This window comes from Carettochelys insculpta, chromosome 2 (assembly GCF_033958435.1).
Source record: "Carettochelys insculpta isolate YL-2023 chromosome 2, ASM3395843v1, whole genome shotgun sequence".
Classification (NCBI taxonomy): domain Eukaryota; kingdom Metazoa; phylum Chordata; order Testudines; family Carettochelyidae; genus Carettochelys; species Carettochelys insculpta.
In genome coordinates, this window is record NC_134138.1 from 48100685 (window position 1) to 48124389 (window position 23705).

The 23705-nt window shown below is 39.6% G+C and overlaps 2 protein-coding genes across 4 annotated transcripts in view; one reads left to right on the forward strand and one right to left on the reverse strand.

Moving 5' to 3' along the window:
• VIRMA (vir like m6A methyltransferase associated) overlaps positions 1 to 20157 on the forward strand; it is a 46235-nt gene extending 26078 nt beyond the window's left edge. For 2 of the 3 annotated variants that reach the window (XM_074986928.1, XM_074986929.1), the window contains exons 16-24: positions 1424 to 1641; positions 2965 to 3097; positions 4389 to 4541; positions 5310 to 5470; positions 6195 to 6291; positions 9581 to 9747; positions 10400 to 10731; positions 13102 to 13245; positions 13880 to 20157. In XM_074986928.1, the coding sequence (XP_074843029.1) occupies positions 1424 to 1641; positions 2965 to 3097; positions 4389 to 4541; positions 5310 to 5470; positions 6195 to 6291; positions 9581 to 9747; positions 10400 to 10731; positions 13102 to 13245; positions 13880 to 14037 (1563 nt within the window). In that variant the 3' untranslated portion in view covers positions 14038 to 20157. The remainder of the gene's footprint in view (positions 1 to 1423; positions 1642 to 2964; positions 3098 to 4388; positions 4542 to 5309; positions 5471 to 6194; positions 6292 to 9580; positions 9748 to 10399; positions 10732 to 13101; positions 13246 to 13879) is intronic. The other variant, XM_074986930.1, reaches the window with a different exon arrangement.
• Positions 20158 to 20299: 142 nt separating this feature from the next.
• Positions 20300 to 23705, reverse strand: part of LOC142009219 (RING finger protein 151-like) — a 29583-nt gene continuing 26177 nt past the window's right edge. Inside the window, exons 6-7 of the mRNA XM_074986934.1 lie at positions 22422 to 22664; positions 20300 to 20900 (exon numbers count right to left, since the gene is read on the reverse strand). Of these exons, the coding sequence (XP_074843035.1) occupies positions 22428 to 22664 (237 nt within the window). The 3' untranslated portion in view covers positions 20300 to 20900; positions 22422 to 22427. The remainder of the gene's footprint in view (positions 20901 to 22421; positions 22665 to 23705) is intronic.

A 23705-nucleotide genomic window follows, 5' to 3' on the forward strand; every position in this document is an offset into this window, starting at 1 on the left:
AAAAGCAATCCCATTCCATGCACATCCCATTTGCCTAGCATAAGCAACCCCTTAACATTGCTTTAAATTATGGTAAGAGGAAGCAGTATACTGAATTTGGTGGTCCTAATTCTTGCTGGTTAGGAGAAGTTTTTGATCAAACAGGCAAACTCTAAAATAAATAGTACATGACGCAAATGTTAGCTAGATGGCTGTTAACTGGATTCCTTGAAGTGGATGTATTCTCAGTGCTGAGCTCAGTGAACAGCTGTCCACATATAAAATAATCTGTCTTGCAACCAGCACCGTTGTTTGGCATCACTGGAGACCAAGAATTGAATGGACGTGGAGACTGAATAATGTGAAGATTTTGTCACGTGGGTGGGACAGTGGGAAGCCAGACTGCCCTGGCTTTAACCTGATCAGTGAATAAATAGATCTCTTCTCTCATGCTAGAAGCCTGAAGTCTCTTACAAACATGAATACTAGTTACGTGCTTTTAGTATAAAATTCCAGCACTAAGAAAATCTGTCAGGTGTAATTAATCCAGTAAAATAGGAATTTTAATCTGAAAACTGCATATTTAAGAACCAGAACATCTAGGGGCAAACGTTTAGTTAGGTACATACATTCATCTGCACATATGCACTTTATGTACAGCTGCCTCATTTTGTGAATACCAAACAGGCTTTGTGTATGCTTAGTAAAGAGTTTAATAATCCGTCTGCATATGTACATCATGTCTCGCTCTATTTTGTGTAACAGAAATTCTACAAGATGTGGAAAATAGCATATTTCAAACTTTCCCGAAGGCATTAGCAAATCTAAGACTTATTGCAAATTATTCATCATGGTTGATTTTAACTTTATGTCAGAGTGGGAAACTTGAATATACACAAATATACAATAAAATTGTGTAGTATACTGCATGTGTGCCTAGGTAGCCCTTTCATTTTATGTAGCTCTATCTCAATGAACATAGCAGGTCTTTAATGATTCATTTAAAAACAGATAATCTTCTAGCAGTGTCTGAGCCAACATTTTTAGCCTATGTATATTTAACCCCCCCCCCACTTTCCCCCAAGTAATTGCATCACTTAAACTGTCCTTTTTTATTTTGGGTTTCTTGTGTTGAGTACAAATCAGTAAAACAATAAACCTGACAATTTCAGACTCTTCTTTGTCAGAGTTATTTGCTCAACTCAACTGAAAAGTTCAAAAATTACAGTTTAATGTAGTATTTATAACTCTCATAGATTAAGCTATAGTATTTTAATTGTGAATACGTTCTTTTAAAAATCCAATACACTTTAAATTTCTGAATATTTACATAGCAAATGTATTGTTTTCTTCATGGGAGTGAAAGTAAATAGTCAATATTTACCATTGCAACATGTAATTGATATTGTAATGCTTCTAAATTAGCCATGGTTTCTCTTCACAGGACATTGCACTGATTTCGCCAAATTCCTCAGAGGGATCTGTTTCTGAATTAGAACAACTCTCCAATTCATTACCAAGCAAGGAATTGATGTCCTTAATCTGTGACTGTTTGATGGAAACACTTGCTAATGCAGAAACCAGTTATAATTGTCTCCTGACATGTATCCGGACCATGATGTTCCTTACAGAGCATGATTATGGATTCTACCACTTAAAGAGGTAACTGTTTTATAAGGGAACAACATTTTCATGATCTAGAATTTTAAAATCAGATCAAGCTTCAGAAACAAAGATGTAGAGAGAGAATATGTTCCTACTGATGTATTACTTGGATTACAGTAGTGTCTAGCAACCCTAAGCGTGATTAGAGCTCAGTTGTGCTAGGCACGGTGCAAACACATGGGGTAGTTTCTGCTTTGAAGAGTACAGCCTTAAATAGATAAGATGGAAAAATGCGTGAGGAAAATCAGAAGTACAGAGATGGGAAATGACTTGCTGAACGCCACACAATAGGTCAGCGATGGAAACCAGGAACAGAGCTTGGGTGTTGAGAGTCCCAATCAAGTGTCTAGTCACTGGACTACATGGTTTCCCAACTGCCCAATAATAGTTGTAATTATCATTTTGCGGGGTACAGTTTCTGTTTCTTCATTGCCAAAAATATTAAGGCATTGATTATTTCATGTGCAGAAATGCTTCATGCTGAGAAACTTAAGAAAAAATTCAAGGGGGACAGATAAGAGCTAATGATTTTTAGTAGACGATCGGGGCTTTAGCAAATTCATAGCCCTGCAAAGACCATGAAATCTGACCTTTTGTGTGCTTTTACGTTGTACTGTATAGATTTCACAGGGGAGACCAGTGCTGCTGAAATTGTGGGGTTCTGACCCAAAAGGGAGCTGCAGAGGTCTCTCAACATTATTTTAAAAGGGTCACAGTATTTCCACTCTTAAGGCTGTGTTGCCTTCAGAGGTGGGCAACTGGAGAGTGGTGGTTGTAATGTTGGCCACGTTCCCAGCTCTGATGACAGGCAGCCCTCTTTACGTGCCCTGCTGTGAATGCATTTAGCAGCTGGGCAGTCATAAGGATGGCAATACCGTAACCCCCATACAAAAATATTGCAACTCTTACACACATTTTTTTTTGGGTCAGGACCTCTACAATTACAATGCAGTGAAATTTTAGATTTAAATTTCTAATGAAATCTACCGTATTGACCAATATGGACGGTGAATTTGGTAGGGCCTTGTAGATGGGTATTGGATGGTTTGTGGCATTTTTTTTTTGTCCTCCAATAACAGGAGTGCAAGTCATCAAGTGGGGGGATGTGCTTTTACGTATTCTCCCCTTTGTGAGGGTGGATACACAGTGGCTGTCACACTGCATCACAGGAGAATTTTAGTTTATTCTACACAATGTTCTGTTACTTCAATAACTTTCCTTAAATGCAACTTTTATTTTTACAGTGAAATAAGGTGCAATGATTGCATAATGTGGTATAAATATTAAATAATTTCCCTGGTCTTTTTCCTATGAAAACAGCTCTCTGAGAAAACACAACCATGCTCTGTATACTGTACTGAAGCGAGTAGTAAATAGCTTTAGTAAGGATACAGGTGAACTGGCCTCTTCTTTTTTGGATTTTTTGAGACAAATTCTGAATTCCGACACACTGGTAAGTGGTTTTATGTTGAACATTTTTCAAAGGTTGTTGCTGCTTTTATTACAGATAACAGAGGTGATATAAAAGTAAAACTACTATCTCAAAAAGCACTTTGCTGTATAGTTTTGTGTGTAATGCCTCTCCCATTAATAATTTAGTGCATTCTTTATTGCTTAACAAAACCTGCTGCATGTTGCAAAGAGGGTCAGTTAGTGAAGAGTAGCATTTTTCTTACCAGGTGAGGAAAGTTCAGTTGTATTCTTCTGGAGAAAATGCAGTCATCTGGCCTTCATATATTTTTATCATCAATTCAGTGTCAGTGTTGCAAAAATTTTGATAATACTTACATGGATTTAATATTTGGAATGCTTGCTTTTTCCCATATTTCTGTACCTACTATGGTATTTCTATAAGCAGTTTTCATCTTTAAAATTTACTGAAGCTCGGAAGTAGATTCCTTTCTATATTTACATTAACTTCTCAATTAAAAAACAGCTCAGATACACAAATGCCTGTCATGACTTGTTAGAGCAATTTTAAAATATTTTGTATGGGACATTACAGTTTTGGTTGTTTAACTAACATGAGATGGGGATTGTCACGAGTGTAGTGATAGTGAAATACACTTGTGGGAGATAACTTATCAGAGAGTTTTTGTTTTGTTTCTTAAACAGCATTTGTAATATTGGGGGCACATAAGTGTGTAAGACCCTTAGGCAGATGATTTTGTGGAGTTCCTTAAGTGTAGTTTCTGAAGTGGTCAGTGTGGTAGTGTCCAGAGTTTGGATCTGAGTCTGTCATGACAAGAGATTTGTTGTGTTTCTGAATTTTGAGTTTTAAATTAAAAAGAAAAATCAACATGGATAGAAATAACCTGAAATGTTCAGTGTTCTGATACAAACCTATTTTCAATGTATGTGAAAAAGAAACCTTTTGATGGGATGAGCTAACCTTATCCTCTTGAGTATACATCACTAAATGACATATTTTGTGTGGTTTTTATTTTAAATTACTAAAAATAGATTTAAAAAAAAATTTCCTCCTAGATTTTTGTGTATTGTCTCTTCATTAGTTGAGCTGAGTATCATTTGTTTCTGTTTGCATGTGTCCTGCGTGGAGGTAATGGTTTCACTACATAGTCACCAAAAATTATTTTTGGTGAAAATCCAAAAAATTTTCAGATTGTTGTCTTCTGTTCCAAAGTTTGTCCGAGTTGCTGTTAGTTCTTTTAGGGCTCGCAAAGATTTTTTTTTTTTTTTTTTTTTAAAAAGGTAAAAAACCTTTAGCATGTAACTTTTTTCAGGGATGTTGTGGAGATGATGGAAGCCTTATGGAAGTAGATGGTTCCCATCCTGCCAGAACACTGGGTCTTACTACTGCAGAGTTAAAACATTTATTACAGAACAAAGAAGAATCTCCAGAAAATTTGCTTCTTGAACTAGAGAAACATGTTTTGGTAAAGCAATTTTGAATAACCAAGTTATATTATGTCCTTAGCTAAACTCTCTTTACAGTGGTGTTTATATAGATGCACGTCTACTTGTTAGTCAAGAAGGCTCTTCTTGGTGTGCAGTAGGTAATGAAATGCATGAGAAATGGTTTCATGAGTGATGCCTAGAATTGTTTATATGCTGGCTTTATTATTATTTATTTGTGCCTTTAATTACAAGAGACCTCAGTCAGGGTTTGGAAACCCCTTGTGCTAAGACACTGTTTTCATATATGAGATGATAATCCCTGTTCTTGAGTGCTTTATGTATGGCAGATGATTGCAGGTGAATAGAACAGACATGGAGCATAAGATGGTAGAGAGGTGATTCGTGTGCTGGGACCAGTTTATTAAAGCAGCTGCTGAGCCACTGCAGAATAAGAGCTCTCTTTAAGCTTTGAAAGCTTCTCTGTCCAACAGAATTTGGTTCAAAAAGGTTGCTACTTCCCCTCCACCAGGTCTCTCTGTTAGCAACTACAAGTCAGCTCCTACGTAAATGAAGGCTAGACTCCATGAGAAGTGGGACTATTTGGATTTTTTTTAAGGTACTATGGTGCCCTCTGCTGTCTTATCTGCTTTGCTGAATCTTTCTACCTTAAGCTATAGATGGGTGGGTGGAACATAAATAGAAAAAGGTACCCTGTGAAGGATATCTTTTTCCATCTGACATTTTAATGTTGCATGTTCTAAATTTTTCTCCCTGGAAAAAGAATGCCTGTCATATCTCTTACACAGGAACGTTCTAAAGAAGATGACAACCTTGAGTCCTTATTGGACAATGTAGTTGGACTTCGACAGATGCTGGAATCGGCAGGTGATCCTTGTCCATTGAGTGACCAAGATGTAGAACCGGTTCTTCCTGCACAAGACTCTCTCCAGAATCTGTTCAATAATAGGTAAAGTAGTAAATATGTTGGAGCCCAGGTGTGCTTAACTTGGGAAAATGCAACAATTTCTGGGCTGGTACATTCTGGGAAGGATTTAAGACAGGCTTTTATTTTTCAGGTTTTGTGCATCATAGTCTCAGTTTACTGTTATTAGTATATCTTTATTGGAGGAGAACAAACTATATTTGATAGTTTCTTCTTGATAGAAATTCATATTAATGCTAATGTTACAGATTTTTCTCCCACCATAGGCCTTACGAAAGTTTTTCATGCTAATTCAGTGAAAGAAACTGTTTTTTGTTTAGGCAGCTTAATTTGAGATGAGGTGAAATGTAAATATAACACTGTGGAGTGATAAATAACAAGCAGTCCTACAGCACTTGAAGGACCCTCTTCGTAAAACTCATGACCTAATAAACTTTTTAGTTTTTAAGGTGCTACAGACTGCTTGTGATTTGTGAAGCTACAGACTAACACGGCCACCCCTCTGAGACTATAGAAGGATGTGATTACAACTGAAGTATTTTACTCTCGTGTGGTTCTTCATAGTCACAGTAGATGCTGTAAATGAAGTCCTCAATTGAAACTATAAAGGGCGCGATCCATAGTCTATGCAGACTGAAGGATGCCTACTACTATTTTTCAGTAGATTTTTCTAGTTACTGTATTAGCCTAATTGTATAGTACGTTTCATACTTTTGCTAAAGCTTATGTTTTATAATCGTTGATGCAGGACAACATATGTGTTGGCAGATGTGATGGATGACCAGTTGAAATCTATGTGGTTCTCACCATTCCAGGCTGAAGAAATTGACACTGATCTGGATATGGTAAAAACTTAATTAATATTGAGAAAAAAATAGTCATGAATGTATTCCTTGTTAAGCTGAGAGTAGAATTTGTCTACAGGAAGCGTCTGTTCTTATTGTTCCATCATCATGTATTTAAACAGTCTCCACAAGGAAGCGGGAAAAAGGGTGGGATATTTGAAGTAGCTGAGGGTTGAGCAGCAGGAGGTTAGCTTCCCTTGACCAGCCTCAGTGCTTGTTAAGAAATGAGCTAATTTTAAAAAAAACAGGGCTGCCAGTGGGCATCCATGACGCCACCTAAGTGAGTAACCCATTCTTCCACCCATTGCCCTGCAATCTGATGCTGGCTGGCACCTCTTAAAGATTAATATTGTACACAGTTAAGTGTAAGCAGAAGCACATGGAGAATCACGGAAGTCCTTGAAATACTGATGAAAGTAATCTTTCTTTCCAGACTAGTTAGTGTGCATACACATTTACTTTAGATTTTCAGAAAGCCTGTGAGATGGTCCCCCACGAAAAGCTCTTAAGAACAGTAAGCTGCCGTGGGATAAATGGGACAATCCGCTCATGGATTGATAGCTGGTTAAAAGACAGGAAACAAAAGGTAGGAATAAATGGTCAGTTTTTAGTATGGAGAGAGGTCACAAGTGGTGTCCCACAGGGGTCTGTGTTGGGACCAGTGCATTTCAATAACAAATGCCCTGGAAAAAAGGTAAACAAAGAGGTGGCAAAATTTGCAGACACAAAACTATTCAGGATAGTCAAGTCCAAAGTAGACTGTGAAGAATTACAAAGGGATCTCACAAAATTGGGTGACTTGGCAACAAAATGGCAGATGAAATTCAGTGTTGATAAATGCCAAGGGGCATATTATCCCAACCATATACAGTAAAATGATGGAGTCTAACTCAGTATTACCACTCAAGAATGAGATCTTAGAGTCATTGAGGTTGGTTCTCTGAAAACATCCACTCAGCATGAAGTGGCAGTCCAAAAGAGCAAACAGTGTTGGGAATTGTTAAGAAAGAGATGGATAATTAGACAGAAAATATCATATGGTCTCTATAAATTCATGTTACACGCATATCTTGAATACCACATGCAAACATGGTTGCCTCATTTCAAAAGATATCTTGGAATTGGAAAAAGTTCAGAAAAGGGCAACAAAAATGGCCATAGAGCAGCTTCTATATGAGGAGATAAAAGGCTGAGACTTTTTAGTTTGACAAAAAGGGAGATATGAGAGAGCCCCATGAAATCAAAACTGCTGTAGAAATGTAAATAAGGAAGTTGATTTATTTGTTCTCACAACACAAGAACTAAGGGTCACCAGTTGAAATAATTGGCCACAGGTTTAAAACAAAAACAGGGAAGTATTTCTTTATACAACACATGGATAGCCTGTGGGACTCTGCCAGAGGATATTGTGAAGGCCCAGACTGTAACAGTGTTCATAAAAGAGCTAGATAAATTCGTGGAGGATAGATTCGTCAATGGCTATTGGTGATGATAGGCAGGGCTGATGTCTCTGTCCTCTGTTTGCCAGAAGCTGGGAATAGGTGACAGGGTATGGATCACTTGTTCTCTCTATTCCCTTAGGCTGCGTCTACACGTGCACGCTACTTCGAAGTAGCGGCAGTAACTTCGAAATAGCGCCCGTCACGTCTACACGTGTTGGGCGCTATTTCGAAGTTGAAATCGACGTTAGGCGGCGAGACGTCGAAGTCGCTAACCCCATGAGCGGATGGGAATAGCGCCCTACTTCGACGTTCAACATCGAAGTAGGGACGTGTAGACGATCCGCGTCCCGCAACATCGAAATAGCGGGGTCCTCCATGGCGGCCATCAGCTGGGGGGTTGAGAGATACTCTCTCTCCAGCCCTTGCGGGGCTCTGTGGTCACCGTGGGCAGCAGCCCTTAGCCCAGGGCTTCTGGCTGCTGCTGCTGCAGCTGGGGGTCCGTGCTGCATATACAGGGTCTGCAACTAGTTGTTGGCTCTGTGTATCTTGCACTGTTTAATGAAAGTGTGTCTGGGAGGGGCCCTTTAAGGGAGCGACTTGCTGTTGAGTCCGCCCCGTGACCCTGTCTGCAGCTGTGCCTAGCTCCCTTATTTCGATGTGTGCTACTTTGGCGTGTAGACGTTCCCTCGCTGTGCCTATTTCGATGTTGGGCTGAGCAATGTCGAAGTTGAACATCGACGTTGCCAGCCCTGGAGGACGTGTAGACGTTATTCATCGAAATAGCCTATTTCGATGTCGCAACATCGAAATAAGCTATTTCGAAGTTGGGTGCACGTGTAGACGTAGCCTTAGAGGCCCCTGGCATTGACACCTGTCAGAAGATGGGACACTGGAGTAGATGGACCTTTGGTCTGACCCAGTATGGCTGCTTTTCTGTTCCTAAATTCTCTATCACTTCCTGGAGCTATTTGACACTTAGGTGTATAAGTTACCTAGGAAAAATTATTTCTTTCCTTCCACTTTTTCACCTATTGACACCGCAGAAGTATTTAGAAATCTGTATTAGGATTATGCTGGGACTCATATACACGTAGGAAAAAAGACAACCCTGTTCCTCAAAGAACTTGCATTCTATAGAACTTTATGAAAAGGTCATAGTTACACGCTAAATTATTTGTAAAAACCTACATTTGTCTATCTAAACGTGACTTCCAAATTTGGATTTAAAAAGAATGCTGTGAGGCTATCCCAGATCAGATGTTATTCCTGGACGTTATTGTCTTTGAAGTTAGACAAGAACAGATACAGGGGAAATTGAAAAGTCTGTCATACTTAGAAAATAACTGTCAAATATCTCTTATCTCAGACTTGACTCTTATTGATCTCATCATAGTTTTACCTTCCTTTTTTTCTTGCTAATACACAAAGATAGATATTATGTACATAAATGTCTTCCTTAGCAAGCCATCTCTTCCTGTCCCTTCTGTACAGGAGGGAGGCACATTACTGAATTTGTGAACCTGCTCTCCGGACTGGAGATTTAATTAAATCAGACAGCAGGCTGGCAAATTCAAAATCTGAACTTTAGGCCTGTCCAAGAGCTGCTGCTGCTCCAGCTCCTGTTATTTGGTGCTGTCTTTTCTCCCAGCTCATAAGACTGGAGTTGAAGGGGTTGATCTCTGAGGCCATGTGGAATTCCAGAGCAGGATGGGACTCTGGCTGATTTCTTCCCTGGTTGCTACTGCAGCTCCTTCTGCTGCTACACTTGAGTATTTTTGAAACAGGAGAAGTGTTAACCATGGCCAACATTGTCGGGTATCTTTGGTGTAACTGTTTTATCATTGCAGGTAAAGGTGGACTTAATCGAACTCTCAGAGAAAGGCTGCAGTGACTTTGACTTGCAGGCAGAACTGGAAAGATCTTTTTTGTCAGAACCTTCATCCCCCGGTAGGACAAAAACAACAAAAGGGTTCAAACTTGGCAAGCACAAGCATGAGACCTTTATAACTTCAAGGCAAGTTGTATTGCTGACTTTGAATCAGTATACAGTTAAAGGAGTCTGGCTGCGTCGGCAGACCTTCCTGCTGATATAGATACTTCAAATTGAGATGGATCTTGTGTACTAACCAAAAGCAGTTTTTTGAGCAGTGTATTTAAAGCTGTGCAGTTTGGCAGTGAGATATTATGGATGATGCCATTTAGTAAATACAGGTTGAACCTCTCTAGTCTGGCACTCTGTCGTCCAGCAACGTCCTGAATCCGGCATGACCACCACTTATCATGAGCGGGGCCAAGTTTCCCACAGTCCCATAAAATTTGCTTGCAGCCATGTATTCTATGCTGTTATTTAGCTCTAATTTACCCCTCAATGCCCAGTAAGCAGTGGAAGTGTTGTTAATGTTGCTAGACAATATTGACATCCTGTGGTCTGGTAAATTTTCTCATTTGGCACCTATCTAGTCCTGAGGGTGCTGGATTAGAGGCTCAGATAGTATGAGGGAGCAAAGACTTCTTCAAAGAGCATGCCTACAATATTAAGCTATCTTGGCAGATACGTTCCACAGTTTTTATGAATTTAAGTGTCTACTAAAAGCTATTGCACAGAATGGGCTGGAATAAGTTCTTAGGTCAGTAAATAATGCTGTTAATTTTGTTTCGCTATATAGCGGAAAATCTGAGTACATAGAACCGGCAAAGAGAGCACATGTTGTGCCACCTCCTAGAGGAAGAGGTCGGGGAGGATTTGGACAAGGGATTCGACCGCATGATATCTTTCGTCAAAGGAAGCAGAATACAAGCCGACCACCTTCTATGCATGTGGACGATTTTGTTGCTGCAGAGAGCAAGGAAGTGGTCCCTCCAGATGGGATACCACCACCTAAAAGGCCACCAAAAGTATCCCAGAAGATTTCTTCACGTGGTGGGTTCTCAGGGAATCGTGGAGGACGGGGAGCTTTTCACAGTCAAAACAGATTCTTTACACCACCTGCTTCAAAAGGTATCTTGCCCCTTATGAGGTTCTTAAATAAGTGGATTACTGTCTAGGATAAAAATATTTATCTAGTGCATGCTAGAGTCAAGGCAGAGCTTTAACTGTTTTTTATTTATGGTCTGAGGTGCATTTTTACAAAAGACTTTAGTTAGAGCTTCACTCTTTGCTCTCATGCTGTTGTGGGCAATGGCCAGAGGAGTGCTTGTGGCCGTACCAGTAAAAAACCAAACCAAACCAAACCACCACCCCGCAAACAAAAACAAAAACCAAAACCCTGCCTTGTTATGAAATAATACAGGCATTTGTCAACTGAAGCATAACTGTACTATCAACTTCTACATGCATTTTGATTAGAAAGGCTCCTCTGTCATCTTCAGAAGTAGACTATGCGGGGCCCTGTGTTTGCAGTGATTCTCTGGCTAGGGACTCTGTAGCAGATTTTAATTGTTCTTTAAATTAGCAGACAAAAAAACCCGTATTTTGTGACAGTGAAGGTTGCAGCAGGCCATGTCCAGTCCATCCAAGATCTTAAAAACTTGGCACTGAGAAGTTACGAGGATTGATAGGCAATACAAAGGTGGAAAGAATGCCCATAGCACTATTGTTAAAAACACTACAGTGTTCCATAAGGCTTTCTCTTCTACCTCCAATAGATGCCTAACTGGAGCCCATTAAAACTTTCTTTTAGTGATGAATAGCAAATTTATTTTCCACCCCCCCACACCTCTCCAAAATCATTTTTGGAGTTCTGAATGTGCAAATCTGGTGACTTTTCACTGATACATTTTTTTTTTCCAGAAATGCCAAAACCCTTTTGAATTGATGTTTTTGAATAATTGTTTTTCAGTTTTTTTCATTTATTGAGAGGAAATAAAAGAATTAAATTTCAGTAATATAAACATTTTTTGGTTAAGCCACTGTAGTGAAGAATCAGTTATTTGTTCAGCTCTAATCCAAGACCAGGATGTACCCCAATTTCCCCTGTCCTGCCCCCCATGTAAGGAAAAGTCAAGTTAACCTCTACCCATGTGCACAAAGAGGAGGAAGTTAAATCACTTCTGAGGTGCAAAACCCTCAACAGCTTTCTGGGTGCTATAAGTCTCCAGCCCCTTGCCAGCTGCTAGACCCTCCAGCTTTGCCATTATAGCTTCTGTAATACAGTTGATTTAAAAAAAGAAAAATACTCTGGCACATGGAGAAGTGAAAATGGTCTGGGCTGTGTTAACTGGATAAAGCATAGGGTTGCTGAGATTTGTAGGAATTTGCTGTCAACATCATTATTGTGAGCAAATTAAAAATCAGGTACATTTCAGTGTGCTGCAGAAGTAAGGGACTTTGCCCTAAGAGAAAGCAGTGGCAGAGGATAGGTTTCACCTCTCCTGTTAATAGTGAGGTATCTTGAAAGTACTCAAGGTTAATCTTATTCACTTGAGTCTTTCCCTTAATGTCTTTCTTGGTGTCTGAGGTCCTCATTGCTTTGAGCCTTGTTTGGCTTTGTTATTGGTGAGACACTCTTCCAGGCATTAGTTCAGAGGCAGACTATATAATATGTGGCCTCTTGAATGAGTTTAATGTGACTGCATCAAACCAGTAAGGCTTCTCATCCATACGGAGTTCAGTGGGAGCTTGGTATATTTAGGAGGCTCTCTGCATTGCCAAAGCCTACCAGTGTACATCCTGTTCCTGTTCCATTAGGCTTGACAGCTTGACGCAGTGTCTACCTTGGTGCATGTGCTGTAGACTCAAGCCATCTTTTGGTTAATATATGAGTCTCCCTGGAAATTAGAATCCTAGAACACTAGAACTGCAAGGTACCTTGAGAGATCATCGAATCCAGTCCCCGGCCCTCACAGCAGGACCAATTTCCCCCATCCTGACTCCCACATAAAGTGCTGTTCAGGCATATAGTGATTTGGTCCCTTGTACAGGCTGAACCTCTCTAATCTGGCACACTCTCATCTGGCAAAAACTGTAATCCAGCATGATTTTAGTTAATTGGACAGCCACTTATTTTGGGTGTGGCCAAGTTTCCTGTGGTCCCATAAAGTCACCAGTGCCGGCCCTCAGTGTTCTGTACTGTTATTTAGCTGTAATTTACAGCTAAGTGTCTTCTAAGAGCCCAGTAAGCAGTGGAAGTGTTGGTACTGTTGCCTCCCATGGTCTGTCAAATTGTCTTGTTCGTCACCGCTCAGGTCCTAAGGGACCTGTTTCATTTAAAACATTGGCATTGTGTGTAGATAACCTTCTTGTTGTGCTCATAGCATGTAATTATTGTGAGTAGACCAGTCATGTACTGCAGCCTACTAGTAAACATTATGGAGATTAAAATGCAGAATAATCTAGGAGTGGTGTTCAGCACTTGCATTTTGTGTTTAGGCAATTACAGTCGTCGTGAAGGAGCCCGAGGTTCAAGCTGGAGTGCACAGAGTACACCACGAGGAACCTACAATGAAAGCAGAGGGGGTCAAAGCAATTTTAACAGGGGCCCACTGCCACCATTGCGACCGTTGAGTTCTGCAGGTGTGTAGTACTCTTTATACCGTACATGCAGGTGGACATCACAATGCACAAAGCTCCTGGAATTGCATTTTTCTTTTTTTAAATGATGCTTATTGAAATACAGCTAAAATTTTAAATATATATATAAACTGTGGTTTATTAATGGCTAAGCCAAAATACATGGCTAATATAAACTGTCATTAAAATGTAATCTGGTATAAATTTACAAACCTCACTGATCTGAGTGCTTGAATTTACAATCCTAATCTTGCATTACTACTAAAACAAAAGGTAGGTTCTGTGTATCCCTGTTTTAGTCCAGGGGTGTCCAATCTTTTTTTGATCAGGGGCCACAAGGCAATTTCTTACATGTTCTGGGAGGGCCGAACACAAACGTGCCCCCAGGCTTAAACCCCTTGCAGCCCCAAGCCACTCCCAGGCTTGACACCACCCGCCGGCAGCCCCAAGGTGCCCCCAGGCCATTAAATCAATTCAGTAGAGTGCTATGCTTTCAGTGCAGCAGGCTGGAGGAGTCAGGTGGCAGCAGTGTGAGCTGTAAATGGCTCCTTAAAGAGCTGCCCACATGTTGGACATGCCTGGTTTAGCCTCTAACCATTAGCACTGATACTATTAATATGTTTTTCTTTACTTTAAGGCTATCGACCCAGTCCTCGTGATCGTGCTTCCAGAGGCCGTGGTGGAATTGGACCATCTTGGGCAAGTGCTAATAGTGGTGGTAGTGGTGGCTCAAGAGGAAAGTTTGTTAGTGGAGGCAGTGGACGAGGTCGTCATGTACGTTCCTTCACACGATAAAAATGAGACCTTACAGGACAACCCAGCAGTGTCAACTTTCAATGATGATGACAAAAAAAAAAGGGGGGGCACTGACGGACCAATTTAGACTTACTGATATCTGGAGACAGCGAGAGAATATTTTTGTCTGAAGAAAGCAGTTTTTGTTTGATACAAGACTTGACATTTCAATAAAATTCAAGACTTTTTGTGTACAATTGTATATCTTTTTTGTTCCTTTTGAAAGAACATTTTAACCCGTTTGTGGACTTATGCAGACAATACTAAGGAACCTGTGTGAATTAAGACTTCAAATATTTCTTTTCTAAAATATTAATTGTGCCAAAAGCAAGGTAGAGGTGTGCTGATTTTGCAGTAATATTTAAGGCAGCTTAAGATTCTCTTCTCAGGTTTAGAATCAGTAGCCCAGTTTCCTATTGGTCTGTTAGTTATTAAATGAATGAGGTCCGTCTTACCAATGGTCCTAGTAAATGTGAAAGACTTAACATGGGAAAGAACCCAAAACCACATTATGGATAATTACTGTTACCACCTTTGCATACATTAAACACAAACCTGCACCTATAGAAATTAGTAGGAAAACTTCATTTGACTTCAGTAAGAGTAAGTTTAAGGGCAGAATGTAACTTTTAGATATGTTATCACTCTAAGCCTGTTTGTTAAGAGCCTGCTTGTCACAATAATGATGATGTAATATCTTTTATTGGACCAACTTCTGATTGTGAGAACTAACTTTCTAGTTTACACAGAGCTCTTCCTCAAGTCTGGGAAAGGTAATCAGAATTACAACTAAATACAAGATAGATGAGTTAGTTCTAGCCAAGATAACATGTGTCTGAAGGGATTATTCAAGGTGACCAACTAACCCTCCTTGAATCATGAGGACAAAAATGGGGGTAGCGGGTTAAAGATTGTTGTAATAAACCATAAATCCAGTGTCTTTAGTAAGATCATGATTTTTAATGTCTAGCAAAGTAATGAATTTAAGCTTACAGGGCAGTCTTTTGAAAGTCTTATGAGGTTTCCTTTGAGGTTGAGGCCTGTGAGGTCAGAGTGAGAACTTTGTGAAGTGTTTACCCATATGAATTTTTATTTATCATCATTTTCATCTAAGTGTAATTGTCCAGTGTCACTGTTATTGAGGCATTTAGAGCACTGGATGTGTCATACATTAGGATAGGCATGTATGTAACATAGATCTTGAAAGGTGTGTTTGCGGGAGAGGGTATTGATCATTCTAGCAACGTAGAGATGACTGCACATTTTGCATGTGTTCTGACAGGATCTGGGGCTGCTTGACCTGCGTGTATTCTGGTCTGTGGGAAACTCACTTCTGCTGATGAAGGGAGCGTGCTGTGTAGCTCAGAAGCTTTTTGCTCTGACTTTGGTCCAGTAAAACATATCACCTCACCTACCTTGTCTAATATGTGCTATAAGGAGATTATAGGGTGAGGTACCTTCAGTATAAGCATAAGCTAGCTGGAGTTAAATGATCATTTGTAGCCTGCAGACTTGTGTAGTTGGGGTGCGGGGGGAGGAGAGTTTAAAAGCACTTCCATAGTACTAAACAATCCCCTAAGAAAGCAGGAGATAAACTTTTCCCTTAAATGGACATTTCAACTTTTTGCTTGTGTACGTGTGTGAGATGACCTGAAGTTGAGGTATACAGTGCATGAGGAAGAGCTTTGAAAATTGGGAGCATGTAGAAAATCTGTACAGTTACACTCATTTCTTTCATGCTAAAACACTCAAATGTTTTCGACTCAAATGTTAAATCTCTTTACATCCCTGTGAAATTTGTCCCACATTACTAGGAACTGAAGGGTTTGATAGCTGCAGCTGTCATTATAAAGGCTTTATATACATTAACGCATGGTAGACACCTGCTTGAATTTAGACTTTGATTTGCATAGGTCCTTTTACATTACTGGAGTGGTGTAAATGAGACTTCATCTTTATGAGTGTCAGGACTAGGTAGTTTTTATATTCCAGTTAAAATTGATCTTTGGTTAGCCAGCAAGCAAGCAAAAATTGAACATTACAAACTCAATACCTTCAACTCTAAAGGCAAGGCCCATTTCTTTGACTTTACTTTCTCTAAGAAATACATGTGTAAACTACCCAGACTAGACCCTCCACTGCCTGCACTTCTCTTGTGGAAGGGAAGAGAAATAAATGTTAGTCTGCTGTGCTTGCTTCACTGCTGGGAGGGGCTGTGATGCTATGGTGATGAGCACCTATATAAAATAGAAAACAATATTTTCATGTGTGTCTAGATGAAGAGAACATGTTTTAATGCATTGTTTATCCCTGTTGACTAAATTGCATTCAAAAGTTTAAAGTGAAATCATAGGGAGAGCAATTATAGGAAAGAAGCAGTGTGTGAGAAGACATGTGCATCATAGGCCCACAAGTGTCTATCAAATCTGTTAATTCCCACAAAGCTATTGATACAGTCTGGATAAGCTTGTTCTAATTAACTGGGCATGGCTAAAAGGAATAATTTTATGCAGCTGTATATTTTAATATTTTATAAGGTAGTGAGTGTCAGGAAAATGAACAGAAGAATCTGAATTGTGAAAAAAGCATCAGATTCTGAAGACGGAACTATTAGTACAATTGTCATGAATAAAACGGGTAATGTTCTAGCAAACGTATTTAATGCAATTTTTTTAAATTGAGGATCATTGCATAAATATTTTGTAAAGCAGACAGGCTTCTTTACACCATGTGTTTTGAGGTTTTTTTATATTTTTAGAAACTGTACAACTCATGAAACTGCAGCAAGCGATGTGAGTGACTTGTTTCCAGTCAGAAGATTTGGAATGAAAAGAAAAAAGCTTCAAGTATGGAACTAACTTGTAAATATTGGTTCTTGAAAGTTTGAAATACAGCCTGTTATCCATGTCTTTTTCACACAAAAATAAAAGGCTGGTAAAGTTGAGAATGATGAATAAAATCCCAGTAAAACTTTAGTCAGCCTAAGCAGTATGTCTACAGTTTCTTTAAACGTACTTTTAGGACTTGCAGTTGCATAGGACTTTTAGAATTTGTGGGAATTCTCTCTCAAGGCTAACTTAACTTGAAATAACGCTGTAAATACTGTGTTTAAATTAGTTGATGTGATCCACTTAAATTGAATTTACCATGAACTCAGGTTTAAAACATTAAAGTCTGCTTTTTAATTTAACTTGGAACTTTAGTGTCTGACTAGAGTACTAGAAATGGCTAATGCCAAATGATCAGGTTAGTGTTGAATAGCAGCTTTCTTTGCAAGCTGACCCATTGACTTCTTCTAAGGCAAAATAAGGCAGTGTTACCACAGCTAGAATACTTGTGCTTTCTCCTAATGGAAATTTATTAGACTATAAAAATCATCTTTGAATGTTACATTGCTTACAAACATTTGAACGGCTATTTTTGCAACCGCTGCTCCTATCTATGTTAAGAGGTGAAGGGGACATTTCGGTCAATCTAGATATATTTCTGCCATGTAGCTGTTAGCTCATAGTGGCTTTTACTGTTCTGCTACCTTTTTATAACTAGAATATCTGAGGCAAACAGTCTGATTCACTTACTCCTCTGCTGATCATTTCTGTGTAGGCAACAGTTCAGGGATAGACAGGACTGATAGATCTGGTTTGCTCTTCCTGTGCAGTTCGGCAATTAATGGCTCTGGCTTGAGTCCTGAAAGCACTTAAAAAGGCAAATTCCATTGAGCAAAATGGGACTTACTTTGTGTGTACCTGTGTGACTGCAGAGTTAAGACTAATACTAATTCAGGAGTACTAGTGAGTCATTTGGACCAGCTAGGTTAACTGTTCAGGGCTGAAAAACAAAGTTCTTAAGTCACAAGCTTAGTTTTCTTATGAGGAAAAATACACAAACATGGCTCAAGAAAGCAAGTGAAGGGAGAGGAGAGTAAAAATGTAGAGCATCATTAACCCCAGTTGCCCAAGTTAAATCACTGCAAACATTTTGTTCTGTATCCAAGCAAGCTCCTTGATCAAATTGGAGCCTTCAAGATATGGGACTTCTGAAACTGCCAGGTATCATGAAACTTGATAAAGATGGTTGGGTCTTTCATGACAAATGGTCACATAGCTGGTATGTCCCTTTATAAAATTCCAAGTGTATGTGTGTCTGTATGTAATCTTCACATTTTGCATACTTTACAAACCTCTAAGTTTACTGGAAAGGTGTGTGCAACAGATTTTCATCTTTCTGCCACATTGGGCCTAAGTGGAATGTTCTCCAGCAAGCTGTTCTATGAGCTAGTTAATCTGCTTTCTCACTGAAAGAACAGTCAGTCAAGTTGAATATTTTTCCTCGTGGCAGCTGAACACAATGATGGTAAATCAAATAGGATTGCTACCCACTCCAAAAAAGCCTCCCAGAAAAGCCAAGTGATAGACAAGGTTGATGCTCAAGGAAGCCAGTCTCTTAAAGTTAGCTGTTGAGTGCACTCTCATTCAGCCTCTGCTCTGCATCTTCCTATTGTCATATACGTTTCAGGAAAAAGGCCTCCCCCGCCCCCCCCGCAACAGAAGGGACCTTTGGACATTACTGCAAAACATTTCATGATGAGAACCTTTTAAGCAGTGAATAGCATGTGAATCAACATGTCCTAATCAGGACCTAGATGCACTTCCTACTGCACCCAAAACACCTGCCATTTTTAAGGGCTCTCATCTTTCCTTCAGTGTGTGCTTGCCCTGCCTACACCTCCAGAGACAGTGGCAGCTGAAACCCCTGTTTGTAAAGACATGCAAAGTGTTTGAGAAGACTGCTGTTTTGACTAAATGCTTGGCCAGTCTGATGCTATGTCTACATGTGAAGCCTCTGTCAACAGAAGTGACTGTTGGAAGAGATTTCCTGGCAAAATTTGTTGAGATTGTCTCTACACATAAAAGCAGATCAAAGAGCAATCCACTCTGTTGACAAAGCACCCAGACTGCCTGGCCCTCTCTTGCCGAAACAGGGGTGCCCCATGAACTGGAAGCCCTGTCTGTTGACTAGAGTGACCCAGAGCATCTACATAGCTGTTTTGTCAACAGAACACTGAACAGAGGTATAATGCTGCCTGGTGTGGACAAAGTGCTTTTTGTGTGTAGACGTGCTGCAGTTTTTCCCAACAAAAGCCCAGTTTTGCTGGGAAAAGCATCTCATGTAGATGTAGCCTGAATTTATCTCAATCATGAGTCAGATGAAGGCCTTTAACTTTGACCTCCTGCTCCTTATGCCTATTTTAATAAGTTAGCTGGCTCCTAAAATAGTATTTTAGTCCTGCATTCTGCTTGCTGAAAGTAGTACTGAAAACAAGCTTTTTTTGCATGTATGTGTATTTCATTAGGCAAAGAAGATACTTTATTTTCAGAAAGGAAAGAAGAAAAGCAAAATGAGTAACTGCTTCTATGAATTTAATCAACTTTTATACAAAAGTGCAGTTCAAATGGTTACAACTCTTAACTCTCTTTTACATACTATAGACTGAGATTTAGCCACAAAATTTCACTTTTAAGCTCATTTCCCTTTTATTAAAAAAAAAAAAATCAAATTTCAGTCTTGCTTCACAATGAACCCTGCAGGTGGAAGACATTTAAAAGTTCATTTGTTAATATAAGAGTTGCATAGACAGTTATTTCAAAAGGCAATGTTCAACATGAGAAGTTACCCCTGCATACCAAGGATTAATTGTGTGGTTCTAGCCAAAAGATACACATGGGAAAAGGAAAATCCTGGCACCATTCATAAATTATCCACGACTGCTCAACAAAGAAGTTGTAGAGAAGCATTGTCAAAAACAAATCAGAGGAAGAGTAGCAAATTTCACAAAAGTTTCTTATTTTAATATCCTCTAGGACCTGCTTGTTGTCTGAGGTTCACTTTTGCAAAAACTTAAAGCACCAAGTAATATTTAAGATGTAAAAAATTCAATAACTTTGCAACTAATATTTACAGTAATTGCATACATTTCCTGGCTACATAATTCACTTGTTTGCTACTAATAAGGAAAAGAAATCTGCTATGCAATTGTGATGTTAGGCTAACAATTTAATAATGTATGCACAATAATGATTGAGATGAAAATGTAATTTATTAAAATCAGCTTAAACACAAGTTACATGTGTACTTAATTGGGAGGATTATCAGCAAACTGGCACATTACAACTATGTAGGTTCTCATGAAAATCTTGCATTCCAAAGTACTGTTGAAACCCACGGTTGCTCACTGAAAACTATTCTATCATATTTCAATAAAGAAAGCAATGACATGCAGCAAAAGCAATCTAGTCTGGCTCATTAGTCGCTCTACCAGAACTGTGTGTTTATAGAAGAAGAGCTGTGTCATAAAACTGAGTCAGTGTATCTTTCAAATTATTGATTAGTTGGCTAAAGTAAAATAAATATACTAAATTAATAACATTTGAGAGATTCGTAGCATCCTGAAGTCTTAATATCTAAGTGCTAATTCTGTTTCCATGACAGACTTAACGGCACTCACTAACATCCTACTTGCTTCTTTCAGGTTAGCATTAAGTTCCATAAGAAAAAATGACCAAGCCAGCCTGGAGATTTGTATAAACTTTCACCATACATAGAGGTGTTTCAGATGTGTGGCTAGTGGGCTGCCCTCACATGCTCAAGGTCTAACTGATTGCCATAGAATCTGAGCTCTCCAGATTTCTAACATGCCTTGCAGTTCTTAAAGGTAAATATATTCATTATTCAATGTCTGTAGATTTATTATTGCCATTGTATAGTTTCTTTTGTATCCACATGGAAATCCAGCTGACCATATGTCCTTGGTAAAAAAAATTGAGGTCTGCTGTGGCCAATGAAACATTCAAGGAGCTTTAATTCTGTCAAAAAAAAATTAAAGACGTTCAACATGTGCATTCAGTATGTTTTAAAAAAGACATATTTCTATAGTCAGACATATTACACTTCAGAGATAATTGTAATAATTGCTAATACCACACCAAAGATATGTATGCACAATTCATCCAGGCTCCAGTAACAAGGCAAATGCTGAATATGCACTTATTTTCACTATTTACTGAAAATATTACAAATGCATTGGAACTGGGAACATCTTATCCAGCAACATCTCTCATCTGGCAGGACCATGGATGTTGCTGGACCAGAGAGCTCCAGCTATGTGTGGGGGCCTAAGCAGAACCCTGCTGGTGGCATGGAGCCTCATTGGGGAGGGAGCCCTACCATGGGAAGCTCCCCACAGGGACTCTAGCTGAACCCAGGGAGCTCAGCACCCCACGATGGGGAGCCTGTTGGGGAGAGGAGCTCTGCCAGCAGCCCCACAGCAGCTTAGAACCCAGCCAGGGTAGGGGAGCCTGACAGGAGTGGGGGGCCCCCTTCAGGCAACCTGGGGACACCAGGAAAGGAGCCAGTCCAGCAGGCTAGTGGACTCCCTACCCGAGGCCATCCAGGATGCCTGACCTCCCCTCATCTGGCAAATCCCCTCATTCAGGACCACTCAAGTCCCAAGTTTGCCAGATAAGGGAGGCACAACCTGCATGAGAAAGGGCAGTAATAGTATTGAAGCAATGCTCATCACCACAGGAAAATCTTTCACAGGGTCCTTCAGGATGGAAACAGAAGGAGAATTCTAAACAGTTTGGCAGTGAGTTGAAATACATTGCTAAAATTCTGCACTGTCATGGGTTTTGGTAACAAACAGCTTGATTAAAAGCTCAGAAGGGGCTAGGAGATTGGAGTATTTGGCTGTTTTCCTTTGAAGTCCACAATGACCTGCTTTAAAGCTGTTATATTCACTGGCAACAGTCTGGAATTAATATTTAGGCCACCCCTCCTTTGATATTGTGTTTCTATAGGACACAAATACTTCCAAATCTGTTAGTTTCCTCTGGTGGCTTGACCATAGTACTTAAATACTATTTCTAAAATTTAAACTAGTAAGATTTTTAGAACACAGTCCAGCTATTATTCAGTACACTAATGCACAGGTGAGAAAAAAAGAGGGATTACAATAACAAGGAAAAAAAATTCATTTCACCTAGCTGAAATTCTAATTTCCAAGTGTGTAAGGAGACTATGGTAAACAATCCAGGGAGAGACTACAGATTGAGCTCACAGCATATTAAAATTAGTTGAAAATGTCCTTTTAAAAGTATGTTGTAATGCCCAGTATACTATTTGTGGACATTTAAAAACTAATGCTGGGCCAACCACTTCCCTCAAGTGACTAAAAGCCAGTTTTACCATTGGTATAATATACAAAGTATGCTAGATACAAAAAATTGTGTGTTCCCCACCCTCTTTTTGAACCTTTCACAATTTAGAGAGAAAAGAGGTCAATTAGAACTGAGAGGGAAGTTTGCTTCCTACGTTTGTGAGCTTACTTCTCTTTAGATGACCGTAACTTCCCTCGGTTTTCGTTTCACACTTTCCAGTCGTGTTAGAGGGCGAAAGTTAGCTGATTTCTTGTTTCCTTCTGCATTATTTAATCGGCAGTCTTTCTGTAGGCCTTTCAGCAGCTCCATTAATTCACGTTTCTCAAGCTCTGCTTGTTCCAGCTCTTGCCGATGCTGTCTCTCTGCAGCCATCAGGGAGCGCACATCAGACATCATTCGTGACATCTGACTCTAAAAAGCATGTGTAAAAACAGATGAGCTCATACAAATACATTTCTAGTAATGATGGTACTGATGCTGAAATGGCTGCAGCATATAGGAGGTGAGATAATGAAGAACAAGAATAGCTCAAAGTGTGTGATTTTTGGTAAACCACTAAGACTGAATAGTAAGAGAGAAACCCGTGCCAGTCTATACACTATCAAAACAAAAAAGCAGTCAAGTAGAACTTTAAAGACTAGCAAAATAATGTATTAGGTGAGCTTTTGTGGGACAGACCCACTTCTTCAGACCATAGCCATACCAGAACAGACTCAATATTTAAGGCACAGAAAACCAAAAACAGTAAGCAAGGTGGACAGACCAGAAAAAAAAAATTATGAAGGTGAGCAAATCAGAGAGTAGAGGGGCAGAGGGGGGAGCCAAGAATTAGATTAAGCCAAGTATGCAAACAGGCCCCTATAGTGACCCAGAAAATTCCAATCTCAGTTCAAACCACACGTTAATGTGTCAAATTTGAATATAAAAAGAGTTCAGCAGCCTCTCTTTGAAGAGTGTTGTGAAAATTCCTCTTCAGTAACACGCAAACTCAAGTCATTAATAGAATGGCCCACTCCTTTAAAATGCCAGCTAACAGGTTTGTGGATCAGGAGTGTTTTTATGGCTGTTTTGTTGCCATTAACTCTTTGTCTAAGAGTTTGAAGTCTGTCTGATAAACAAAGCATCTGGGCATTGTTGGCACAGGATGGCATATATGATGTTAACTGAGGAACATGAGAATGTGCCTGTGATTCTGTGAATAACCTGGTTAGGTCCAGTGATGGTATCTCCAGAAAAGAGATGTGGACAAAGCTGGCAGCAGGCTTTGTTGCAAGGAAAAGTCCCAGGACTGGTGTTCCTGCAGTACAGACTGTGGCTGTTGGTGAGAATCCTCACAAGGTAGGGAGGTTGTCTGTAGGAGAGAACAGGCCTGTCACCTAGGCCTTCTGGAATGTGGCATCCTGATTAAGCAGAAGGTGTAGGTCTTTAATAATTCATTGCAGTGGTCTGAGT